A 12,756-nucleotide genomic window follows, 5' to 3' on the forward strand; every position below is an offset into this window, starting at 1 on the left:
GCATCCATACCCTCTAGATCTAGCACCCATACCACTTGGTTCCGGCACCCACGAGAGCAGCTAGCCTTTACAATAACACCACCATCCACATCAGCCGCTCACATCACCTACACATCCCACATCATCTCCATCTATGGCCTGTGACACAACCTAGCTCCTCTAACCACACAGCTTAGCTCTTGCGCCCACATCACAACCCTCAGACACACAGCATCACTTAGCTCTCACAACCAACATATGTTGCTTTGCACCCGTTAAGTCACCTAGGTATTTCACCCACACCACTCTGCTCACACAGCTGAGGGCAGGGAAGTTTAGAGGGAGCAATACCGGCAGCAGATCAACATAGCATGAAAAGTGACAGACAGAAACGTAGACCTGGGGTTACAGAAGCGAGGGTACACAGGAAATCAAGTGAAACTGTCGAAATAACGATATGCGTTATTAGGGATGAAGCAATCAAGGATAGTTAATGGAAAATTTAGAAAAGTGCTGGGAATCAAGGACCAGAGCTTGCTAGCTAGAGAATTTATAAACAACATTATAGACGAAAGTTGACGCTTCCATACTAAGTGATCTAGCTGAAAAAATGGGTAGCACTAAAATCAAAAAGATTGGGAAAGACTGATAGAGGTATATCCCGAATCAATTCTGGCTTGCAAGATCATCTCATTAACGCAAGATATTTACATACCCTAGCCTGAACAAGATACCCATGTTACCGACCAACCCCTGGGGTTGGATGAACAGCTGGGTTGCCCATGCACCGACTGCCGCAACCAGGAATCGAACCCATGTGCTCGAACCTTGGACTGCCTGTGATTGCTTCACGGTTAGGAACGCTAAACGATACACCGCGGAGGTCCATGAGTGGAGATGATTATCTTTTAGTCCTCCAAAGAACTACAACGATCCGGAACAGTTATGCAATGATAACAATGACGGAACAGTCAGGATGGTACATGAAGCAATGAAACACTGACTTCTTAATGAGAATAAAGTACTGATGATGGAGGTTTCTATTATAAAGAGACAGACGGGGTATATGTATTCTTGTGGTGATAAGGAGTCATGGAGACGTTTGTAAGACAATTAGTTTTTTTTATCTTGATTGAAGGTATGAAATCCTGAATGAATGTGTTTGTAGATGATGTAAAGGTCATGAGGGGAGTGAAAAGCGAGGAGGATTGTTTCAACTTACCAGGGGACCTAAACAGACTCCAGAGTTAGTCTGAAACATGGTTTATGAAATTGAACCCCAGCATATGTAAAGTACTTAGGATGGGACAAAGCAAGAGAACCTCAATGTGATTATTACCAACAGGAAATAAGCTTCTGGGTTCTGTATGAGGACCTGGGAGTTGACATTGTCCCTAACCTGTGGTAGAGTTCCATATCCAGAGGACAATTAGGGGGACAAACTTTCTGCTGACAATTATCATAGTAACTTTCAAGTATATGGATGGAGAAATATCTAGCAAGTTACTCATATCCTACATAATTAGGCCAAATATATGATTACCAGGTTTGGTCACTGCACTGCACACAAAGAGCTCACGGGAAAGTCCAGAGGAGGGCAACAAAGATGGTATCAGAATTGTGAGAGCTAGATTAATAGGAAAGGCAGCAAGAGCCCCTGAGTCTACGAACCTAAGGGACCTCAAGTGTCACCCTCGCCAAATTTGAGAAGGCTCACCAGACATACGTTCTTCGTGTCCTCCTCGTTAGATGGTTATTATTCTCTATATATAACCTTCATCTGGTACCGGCTTGGTTTTCTAAATCATTAGTGCTCTTTGGGACAGTATGAAATGCTTTCTGGAAATCCGAGAATATATATGGCATTTCATGTTCCCCAGGTAAAGATAAATTGATTTGGTAATTTGATTTTGTTCAACATCACCTTCTTATAGTACGAGCCTAAAATTTCATAGTCGAGGTCTAATTTTCATAGGAAAAACCGATTACACAGCAGATAATCGTCCCCTTTACACCACCTACAGCCCTTAATTTTTTCGGCACAGTGACATCCCAGACCTTCAGTCTAACCACTTACTACTTCAGCATTGCAAATGATAATGAACAGATCACATTTTGCACCCTTGACCATTACTATATTGTGTTACAAAGGAAACAGAACTAAGATGATTTGATAGTAACAAATCTGATACACACTATATTTCAAATAGACACAGTATCGGTTATACGTTCGCTCAAAGTTTTGTGCGACCATTTTGTTCAGTTTGTGTCCCGGTGAATGTGTTCGCTGCTTCATACATTCGCTGTGGGTAGTCTCTCGCTGGATGTAAACAAAACTGAACAAGAAACCGCCTTGCATATGACGAGAACAGCGTTAAAAGAGGTCAATTTAAGATTTTCTGAAATAGCAACTAATAGTGTGCGACAAGGAACCCGTCTAGTAAACAAGAACAGAAGAAATTTCCTGGAAATTGCTCAAAATAATTGACATTAAAGAAATTAGTCCTGTGAAATAAATAGATAATTACATCCTCTAACGACGTGTATTTTCGTTTGAGTACATCAGCAGGTTAGTTGGTATATGCTGATAAATTGAAACAGGCCTTAGCAATTTTTTGTACTCTGCTTGTAGTGGTAATTTAAAATTGATTAAGATTCGGGTTGAATTTTAGTGGCTTGGCGATTATTATTATTGGATCGTTTTAGTCTTTCTCATTTGTCTTCATTTTCTTATCATAGTTTCATCAACTGTGTTTAAGTCATTAAGCTGGCAGGCGTCCTCTTACCATCATAATCCTTTGCCATGGATCTCACGGATGGAGCTCTATTGTGCAGCCTCCGTTGACCTCTAACAGTCTTTCTCATGATTTAGAGTAGACAGTAAGGTACATTATATGATTTCCCATAATTCTGGTGATTATGCTTTTCTTGGTAGGTGCATACATAGAGCAAGATGTCAGATGTACGGGATATCTTGGAGTTGAAACGGTCACCCACCCCAGAGGTGAGCAAAGAAGTCATCCTGGGTTTACGCAAGGAAGTTCCCAAGAAAAAGAAAGATAAAGAAGTTATGCGTCGTCCTGAAGGGATGCACAGGGAACTATATGCTCTTCTTTATTCTGATTCAAGCAAAGATCTGCCTCCTCTGTTGCCAACAGACAGTGGTGAGTAAATTTTTCTGTGATTAATTGGATTTTGAATTATAACTATTGCTATTTGTCATACCTTCAAAGTTGGATGGCTTAAACTGAGTTATTCCTAAAGTATGCAGTCTTCATACACCTCTGCAAATTGTTTAAATGCTTACAGTAAAGCTTGATGTATTTTCAGAGGGTCTATGTTGGGTGCACTTTGTTGGGTTGTTTGTCATAATATCTTGAGAGGTGAATTCTAATTCAGTGTAACAATTGTGAATGATTAATTGGTAAACCTTAGGACAGATTGAGAATTAGTGTTTGTGAATTTTATTGATAAAAAGGGAGGAAGTATGCTTTTAGGTGTGGGAAATGTAGAGGAGTTGGTTAAAAGAGAAGGAAGAGGAAGGAAAGTGAGAAAGATCTGAAAGAAGAAAAGTATTTTCACAGCTAAAGTCAGCATCCTTTATTTGTGAGTAGATAGAAATGTAGACTGATCAATAGAAATAAAGATTAATGTTCATTTCACTTACAGGTCAAGGGTATAAGAGCGTAAAGGCCAAACTTGGAATGAAACGTGTCCGACCATGGAAATGGATGCCATTTACCAATCCTGCTCGTAAAGATAGTGCTGTCTTTTACCACTGGCGTCGAGTATGTGATGAAGGCAAGGAGTATCCATTTGCTATGTTTAATAAGGTAATATCTTCACTGTTATTTATTTTCTAGGTTACATGTTAAAAGATAATAATTATATTGGCACAAGTGGTGTCGAAGAACATACCTTGAGGAGTGAGAGCATCTCATCTTCCTTGTCTTATTCATACTGTTGCAATGAAGAATTTCCTCTTATTCCTCCTCGTTTTTTTTTTCTAAATCTTTGTTTTACATTGTTTATTACAGATAGAAAATTTCCAGTCTGGATTACTTGTTACCAAACTTTGTTCAGATTTTCTGATTTTTAAAATTTTTTCGTTCACATGATAATTGTAATGATGTTATGTAGCACATTTAAAACATATATACGTATTGTATTTGCACACTGGAGTTCACCAGTTATGGAGGCTTTTGTCATGGCCACCCTTTGAGTGTCAGAGATGTTGATAGATGAGCCCTTACACTACCCAAAGTTCTTCCTCACTTCTCCTTTTAACAAGTGTAATGTAAACTACGGTGAAATTTAGTGATTTTATAAAAGATAAATTCCTGGATACTTGCTGATACCATTATGAGAGGAAAACTAGAGCAATTACCACTGAAATAGTAAATACAGCTGCAAAAAGTATGGAGCACTGCTGCCTCGAATTCAGATTTTGGAAAATTGGGCCAGTTTAGTAAGAATCTCATATGCATGGGTATTCACATTTAGGAAGTATGCAGACTATGAATGTTGATAACTTCCAACTGTACTGACACAGATTAGCTTGTATGACCTCCTTTCTGATTATTGTTGTATCAGAAAAGTGGATGTATGTAGAAGTTGGATGATCGGATTGATTGATGATTTGTATATGAAAATTCATTTGGTCGTGGAGGCAGTCAAAATTTTTTCATTTTTATAGACAAATTTCAACTTAACCAGCTACTGGGCACATTTAGGCGCTTGCTATTTCAGCCTTGTATAATGAGGAAGACAATGGGCCTTTGAATCTCAGCAGTAGCATCTCCTATAATTATCTGTAAAGTTCCTCTAATGAGTGCACTTTATTATTCTTTGATATTTCAGATGCACCTTGTTTTGTCTATGATTTCCACTCAGATATTTTAAGCATTTGCTGCATCATCCTTTTCATCATATCATATTCAACTACTGGACTTTGCTTTACTTTTGTTTTCCAGAAAGTGGATATTTTAACATATTCAGATGCAGAGTATAGTGAACATTTACTATGTGATGGATGGACTAGAGCTGAAACAGACACCCTGTTTGAACTGTGTCAGCGGTTTGACCTGCGCTGGCCTGTTATCCATGACCGCTGGCCTTCACACCCTACCTCACGATCTATGGAGGATCTAAAAGAACGTTACTATAATGTCACAAACATACTCAAAAAGGTAATCAGCATATTTTGTTGGTACAGTTGCTTGTACATGGCATAAGATGTTGTATTAACTACGGAGTGCTGCTGACAAATCCAAGTTAGACGTAAGATTCTGAGGCAGACTTATTGACTTTTGCTATTTACTTTTGCTCTAGAATATAGGATGATTTATATTGTATGTTTGAAAGTATGATGATATATTACCAGGCTTTTAGATGGGATGTTAGTAATTTGAAGAAGATTGATACAGTACATATCATATTGTGGAGTATAATGTGTTGTTATTTATCACTATAAAATTGTCTTGGTAAAGTGGGAAAGTATGAGGTGGTTGAGGTTATTTAGAAGTACTCTGAATGCTTCCATGCATTTGTTTAGGAAAGAGTGTAATCTATCTTTTCGTTTACCTTATGACTTAGATAATTATTAAGGTAGGTGACTTCAGTAAGATCCCTGTTTTTGGATGAATTCTGTATTGTTTGGATGCTTGTGTGCTAAGCAAGGACATTCAGACTATACAATTGATGACAAGTTGGTGAAGATTTATAAAGCACAGAGCAAGGGATAAGTATAGAAGTAAACCATGGAAAAATGATCCAGGGCCCAAGTGAACAATTCATAAATACTAAGGGTATATCAGTAGATGCTGCAGGTGAATTGACTGCTAAGTGCAGGGGATATGGATTCTGAATGAGATTGGAAGAGGGAATGGAAAAACGAGTCTCAATGGTGAATTATTTTAGTATGTGAAATATATATGAAGTATGAACAGATGTAAAATGATCATCTTTGTTTCACTTCCGTTGGACAAATGATATGTATTAGCTTTTATCATTAGTTATTATTATGTAACCCTACATTTGGAGATGGAAGTTTTTGCTGTTATTTCTGAATTGGTGAATGACATTTTTGGTCACAGATAAGGCAGTAAATAAGAGATTAACAGGTTTCCACTAGTTTTTTGTGTACCTGACGTAGAAAATTTCAGTATATGTAAGATGGCTGCCTTTTGAGTCATTGTCAGAACTAAAGTTTGTATTGAACTATATCTTGTGCTTGATTAATTGAGAAGTCCTGGTTTATTTATATTTACAGGTTAATAACTTAACCGGGCCAGAAGGGAAAATTGTCAATTACGATGCTGATCATGAGCGTCGACGCAAGCAACAGCTCCTCAAACTCTGGGATAGAACACCAAAACAGGTGACTATTTCCTTCCATTTCCTGTTGGTTATTGGTTTATTTTATGTTAGGAAACCAACATACAGAAATTTGCTTATATTTTATTGAGATTTTCATTTTTTCCTTAGAGCAATGTGTAAATTATTCAGAAGTTTTTACTTCTAACAGAAGTGAATAGTTACCCAATGATTTTGTTTTAGGTAGTTTCTATCTACAGTATTTATTTTGATTTCCTTTTCTAAATATATTTTCAAGTTGATTATTTTGTTGATAGCCTGTGTTCATGGGGATTAATTTTGTTTTCATATTTGGATGCATCCTTCACTTATGCTAGAGTAGAAAAATTTCAACATTCATAATGTCTGTATAGAGCAATATAGCACACCTCCTTTAAAGACAGATTTTTTTATTTGATAAGTAATTAGGGTACATGACCTCTGCAGCACTGCACAGACTGAGGAAGCAGTAACCTACGTAATTTTATAAGTTCAAAAATGGAATTTCTACGTGTATCTCCTGCTATATCTCATTCTTTTATTGTTGTTAGATTTCAAATTAACACTAATCCCCTGTGTAATAACTTAAACATGTTAGAGGTAAACATATCCTCCATTCTATCCTGGCAGTGCTACACAAAGAACATCACAAAATTTGTTCAAACACTAAGAGCCTTGTATAAGGGCTTCAGTTATTTTTCTTGCAAGCATCTATTTCACATCTGCAGGGATCTCCTTCTTCCTGGTATAGAATACTGCATGCAAATCTGGGGTGGCTCTTTTTGTACTTTTTTCTTATCTAGTCTTCCAGTTTATTAACCATCTTGTTGTTACCTCTCTTCACTTCTTTCCTTCTGCCATAATATCACCTTCTCTTTGTTCTCTAGGTATTACTTTAGCTACTGCTCCCATGGGTTGTCACATGTGTCACAACCCTCAAGACTTGGACAAAAGGGCATGTGACTGGCTGCTGCTTTCTTTAATTTCTGTGTGGAGACCAAAAACATTGAGAATGACATTCTTTGATACCTCCTTTTTTTTCTCCTGTATTGAAGCTTTGGAATTCTTCATCTTTTGTTCTCTTTTCTTTAACCTTTGCTCCTTTAAGAGTTGTTGTGCCAATACAACAAAATTTGATGTCCACTTGTCCACCAGTGACATCACACAAGCCAGTTTGCTTCAGCTAACATGGGCCATGGTAGATATGAAAAAAATTTGCTAAAACACGACTGCAATAGAAAATGAGATGTGAAAAGAGTAATGGTTGTTTCAGTAGGTACAGTTGGAGAAAAGTAGTCAAACAGAGAGAAAGCAATGAAAGTTAAAAATCATTGAATCAGAAACTACAGGTGGACCAAAAGAGTATATGGCAGATAAACATGGAAAGTCACAGGTGAATGTAGTCAAGGAAATGAAATTACATATCTTGTTTATTGTAGAAAATACCCTAGTAAAGCTTTTTAATACCATTTGCACAAGGCATATGAAACAGCATTATTTATTTCCTTTAGTTGTTATGGATATTTGTCTTTGGTTTGTAAGCCTGGTATGGATGTTTCTTTAGTATGGAAGCATAGTGAAATAAAACCTGTTGATATGGATAAGTTTCTTTAGTATGTAAGTGCACTAGAAATAACATCTTTTATAGGCAAGCTGTTTTACTTCTTAACACAGATTGAAGAGGAGCAGCACCTAGTGTGTGAACTACGCAAGATTGAGGCTCGTAAGAAGGAGAGAGAGAAAAAGACACAGGATCTGCAGAAACTTATCAGTGCTGACACTGATGCTCGCAAGATTCCCAAGACAACCAAGAAAAAGATCCAGCAAACAAAGATTTCAAAATTGGACACATTGGTGAGAGGACTTACTTTCTTTAAAAAAGATTTACACCTTAATTTTTTGATAAGAATAATTTTCATAGACAAAATGGAATCCCCAGTAGCCTAATCAGTTCCCTAATGGCAACTTAAGGCCTTAGCAAGTCCAAGAAACCAGTTATGAAGGAATTTGACATCTTTTGCTGTATTTTTATGTCTATTATTTCCTCTTTATGAAATATTTACAGATGTATAAAATATTTTAAGATATTACAATATCTGAATTATTTGATATATATTAAAGACCATTGAATTACAGAACATTTTGTTATTCAGAATAGCTTATTCCCCCAAGCATTTCAGATAACAGGGGTTTTACTGTAGTCTGATATATTATTGCCATGAATTGTTCTTATGTCTTTCTTTAGATTCACAGTTGAACAGATGGATTGATTGATTACATATGGATTGACACATGAATTTATAAGCTATAAAGAGAGATTGGTATGGTGGTGCATTTAGTCTTGTGTGTAGGCTGTCAAGAGAGATAAGAAAGGTGCTGCATTTACTCGTGTATATGTATGGTCATTTTTGAATAGTAATATATTATATTTTTACCTTTAGCCACCAAGTCTAGAAAGTTGTACAGGAATCAAGTTCCCTGATGTGAAATCTTCTGGAGTCAGTTTAAGATCACAACGCATGAAACTTCCTGCTAGTGTTGGACAGAAGAAGGTTAAAGCAATTGAGCAACTTCTAACAGAACTTAATTTAGGTGAGCCAGAGATGTTTATGTACATAGTTTTCTTTGAAGTGTTCCTATACAGAACACTGTAGAATTTTGTGTTTTATGTTTCTGCAGTATCAGTGAAGCCTTAGCAGTATGTTATATAGAGTGACATTAAGATCGAGTAGGGATAGACCAGTAAGCTTTTGCTCATAGAAGCACTGCGATTCTTATTTTGGGTCATTTTTGTGGTCATATTTATCTTTAGGGACCACTTTTGGTGTGTTTCTTATTCACATATAGAATAATCTTCTCCATGTATTATTATTATTCTCTCAATTTTTGTTTTTACCTTCTGCCTCTTGTATGTATTTATTTAGGCAGTCTTCATTCTTTTTGAAGTATCCTTTTTCATAACATAAGCATGCTGCATATGATCCACTTTATGTAAGTGAAATAGGAGTTAAAGAAGGTAGAATAATATGTAATTTTCATAGTGCAGGCAGGTAGTGCCTGCTTCACTTGTTTCTGTGAGTGCCAAACCAATATGTGAATATGTGGTGAGTTTGTGAATATTTGATGGTGCATACATACCTGTTTCGTTTCAACAGAGAACAACCCCATGGCTGTAGAAGAAGTTTGTCAACACTTCAATGAACTCCGTTCAGACCTAGTTCTTATGTATGACCTGCGTACCATCCTGGTGAACTATGTATTTGAACTACAAACTCTCAAGCACCAGTGTGAAAGTCTGATGCCGGACAAGGTTAGAAAAAAGTTTCTATTTTCAACTGTCTTTTGATAAAGCTTACTAACCTCAGAGAGAAAGAGAGAGAGAGAGAGAGAGAGAGAATAGGTGAGTGATTAAGCATGATTACCTGTTTGTACAATAGAAGGATTCCCATCTCTTTCATTGGCTGTACTGTCAATGGAGCTTTTTGAACATATAAGGACTTTTTATATTCATTGATTCTTCTGCTACTTTAGAAGAATTTCTTTCAGACTTGTTGTTTTGCCTAGTTTCTTTTTAAACCCATTAGAAGATGCATTTACTTTAACACTATTATCTTAATCAGTATCTATCTATTGTAATCTCTTTAGATTTTCTCCCACTTTTCTTTCTTACATCATAGGACAATCAGTGGATGGCTTTTCTTTCCCTGTGAATCATCTCCAGTAATTTAGGAACAGTTTTATATTTGCCTTTGGTGAACTTTTTGCAGCAGATTTGTGTGTTTCTGTACATGAGGAAATAAAACTTGTAATACATACTCTAGTTTGGGTCAAATATAGAGGTATACAGTACTTTATTTATATTTCTGAGCATCTTCATGTACTCTAAGATATGACAGTTTAACTTTTATGTTCTGTTAGTGGGTTTAATGTTATGTCACCCTCAAATCCCTTTCACAGACAGACTTACACCTGGCTGAAGTTGAAACTGATTTTATCCTCTTTGTAGTTTATCACAATTCTGAATATTCCTTACTTCTCTCACAGTTCTAGCATCATCCACAAACATGATCTCCTCTAACACTACCCTGAATGACTCAAACATTCCTATACTCCCTGTTGCTCCTCTTACTAATCTTGTACCCTTTCCCGAAATCTCTTTGAACTGTACGAAAATTGCTTTTCTTTCGACTCAAGCAAGACTTATGGTCCAAATGGCATCCATTCCCGTTTACTTAAAAAGTGTGCCCCTGAACTTGCACCTGTGCTTCCTCGTCGGTTCTCTTCTGTTTGAAATCTATAACTTTCTGTTTTTCTTGGAAGTATTTGTTGGTATATCCCATCCCTAAGAAGGGCAACTGTTCTAACCCCTCTAACTATCATTCTGTTGCTTTGACATCAACCATTTCCAGAGTCTGTGAATCCCACCTCAACTCCCAAACAATCAGAAATTTTGAATCTCCATCTTCTCTCTGATCACTAGTATGGCTTCCATGAGGCAAGATCCTCTGGCGGTATTCTTCCCTATCTTACTAATGTCTGATCATCATCCCTGAAAGCTTCTGGGGAATCCAGTATAGTTGCCCTTGATATATCCAAAGATTTTGACACGGCTTCATTTGAAAGCTCCACTCTTTTGGTCAGTCTCTCTCCATGTTAGTGACTGATCAACCTCTCCTCCTTTCTCCATCTGCAGCAGTGTCCCTCAAGGTTCTTTCCTGTCTCCTGCACCTTTTCTCCTTTTTATCAACGATTTCCTTTCTTCCATAAATAACCAAATGCACTCATACGGTGACATTTCAACACTACATTCCTCCACTTCCTTCAGATCTGCCCCTTCCTTATTTTGATATGCATTTCATCTTGATACATATTCATCAATAAACTTAGAACAAGAAACAGTTGAACAACAGAAGAAAAGTTATCAATCACTGAGTTTAGAATGAGATGCAATCATCTTGGTGTAAGTACTATTACATCCCTCTAAGTTCAGCAAATAGAAGTTTAAATTTGTTCAATATTTCATCTTTATTGCTCAGTTCTGCCTTAATGGTGCTTAGCATGCTTACTAGATATTCATATCTCCATATCAGACTTGCGATTTTCTCTTGGGCTTTGCAAGTATTTTTTCGCTTACTGACAGATTGCTCAACAGAAAAGAAAGGCTTCATTCATCAGAATTGTTATCCTTTCAGTCAGTTTAACTATGATTGAAATATTTATGTATTTCTATCTTCCAGGTCTTAGAGATTCCTGAATTATTGACCATTAACACTGGTGACGAATCACCGAGTCGTCCTCGTGCCATCTCTGAGATGATTGATGCTGTAGCAACTCCAACGACACCAAATGTAAGTCTGTTATGTTTGATTTTAGGTATGATGAATGAAGCTCTTGGCCACACTCTGCTATTGTCACCTTATTCTGTAGGAGTATCAGGTAGTTTATTTTTGTTGCTATGTGTATTGGTGTTTGTATCTTAATTTCTAGGTATATTTTTTGATAATAGTAATCACTGACTACAAGTATTTTTCATATTTTTTGATAAATTATGGGATGGAGCTTGGTATGGTTATTGTGGGCAGCTATTGTAACAAATGAAGAAAGCAAAACAGTTTGAGGCTTTAGTAGGTGTGAAAGGTGAATGGGTTGTAAACATGAAATTGTTTGGTTTGTATGTGTGTGTGAAGATGCAAATAAGTCTGATCCTGAGTACTGAAGCAGAGTTTTCAGTAGGCTTATCGAGACCGTGTACAGTAAATTTAATTAAATGTGAGCAAACCCATACATCTATAAAGGAATGTTGAAACAATAAGTGGTAGGAAATATTTAGAAATTGGGCAATGGAAAGATTATTAAAGCTTATATATGTAGTGGGTGAACATACATACGTAAAGAGTAATGTAACTAGACTGATAGTAAAATGATGACAGTCTGCATTTTAGTATTAACTGTAAAACTTTTTGAGTCGAGGTTTCAAGGTTTTCACAGTAATTCTTACATTCACAGAGGAAGCGGAAAGCAGCACTGGAACAGAGCAATGTTCTCAAGAAAATAAAAGCACGAACTTAGGTTTAGAGGTAATTTTACTGAATGTATCTGTAGATAGCTTTATTTTTAGCAAATTTTGGTCTACTTCAATACATTGTGAAGTACTGTACGTTTTTTACTTCATATATTTTTTTCTTATGTAAAAACGTTGAATAAATGAATGTGAAATGTTTTTTTTCAAATATCCTTGAGAATATATGCAGCAGTTAAGCCTCTTGAAGTGTTATTGTTCTGCATAAAACATTTTTATCACAGAAAGACTTTATAATGTGCTTCCTCCCTAACTCATGTAAACATCTTGGCTCTAAGCCTTTCATATTCTTGAAAACATTATGGTAAATGAAGGGTAATGCTGAAGTGTGGTGATCATGAATA

General features: G+C 36.5%; 1 protein-coding gene across 1 annotated transcript; it reads left to right on the forward strand.

Annotated features, from left to right (window-relative positions):
* Positions 1 to 2,240: 2,240 nt before the first annotated feature.
* DMAP1 (DNA methyltransferase 1 associated protein 1) lies at positions 2,241 to 12,550 on the forward strand. Its single transcript, XM_071696063.1, has 10 exons — positions 2,241 to 2,548; positions 2,915 to 3,143; positions 3,649 to 3,812; positions 4,953 to 5,168; positions 6,251 to 6,358; positions 8,008 to 8,187; positions 8,775 to 8,925; positions 9,489 to 9,643; positions 11,571 to 11,681; positions 12,340 to 12,550. Exons 2-10 carry the CDS (start codon positions 2,933 to 2,935, stop codon positions 12,400 to 12,402), a joined length of 1,359 nt encoding a protein of 452 aa, XP_071552164.1. The 5' UTR covers positions 2,241 to 2,548; positions 2,915 to 2,932; the 3' UTR covers positions 12,403 to 12,550.
* Positions 12,551 to 12,756: the final 206 nt, after the last annotated feature.

The sequence above is a fragment of the Panulirus ornatus genome, chromosome 59 (genome assembly GCF_036320965.1).
Source record: "Panulirus ornatus isolate Po-2019 chromosome 59, ASM3632096v1, whole genome shotgun sequence".
Taxonomy (NCBI): domain Eukaryota; kingdom Metazoa; phylum Arthropoda; class Malacostraca; order Decapoda; family Palinuridae; genus Panulirus; species Panulirus ornatus.

Excerpts from the sequence above, each read along its gene's own strand:
- DMAP1 (XM_071696063.1), top strand. The coding sequence starts at position 2,933 with ATGTCAGATGTACGGGATATCTTGGAGTTGAAACGGTCACCCACCCCA. Across the intron at positions 8,188-8,774 it reads TTTCAAAATTGGACACATTG|CCACCAAGTCTAGAAAGTTG; the intron begins GTGAGAGGACTT and ends TTTTACCTTTAG. Across the intron at positions 11,682-12,339 it reads CAACTCCAACGACACCAAAT|AGGAAGCGGAAAGCAGCACT; the intron begins GTAAGTCTGTTA and ends TTACATTCACAG.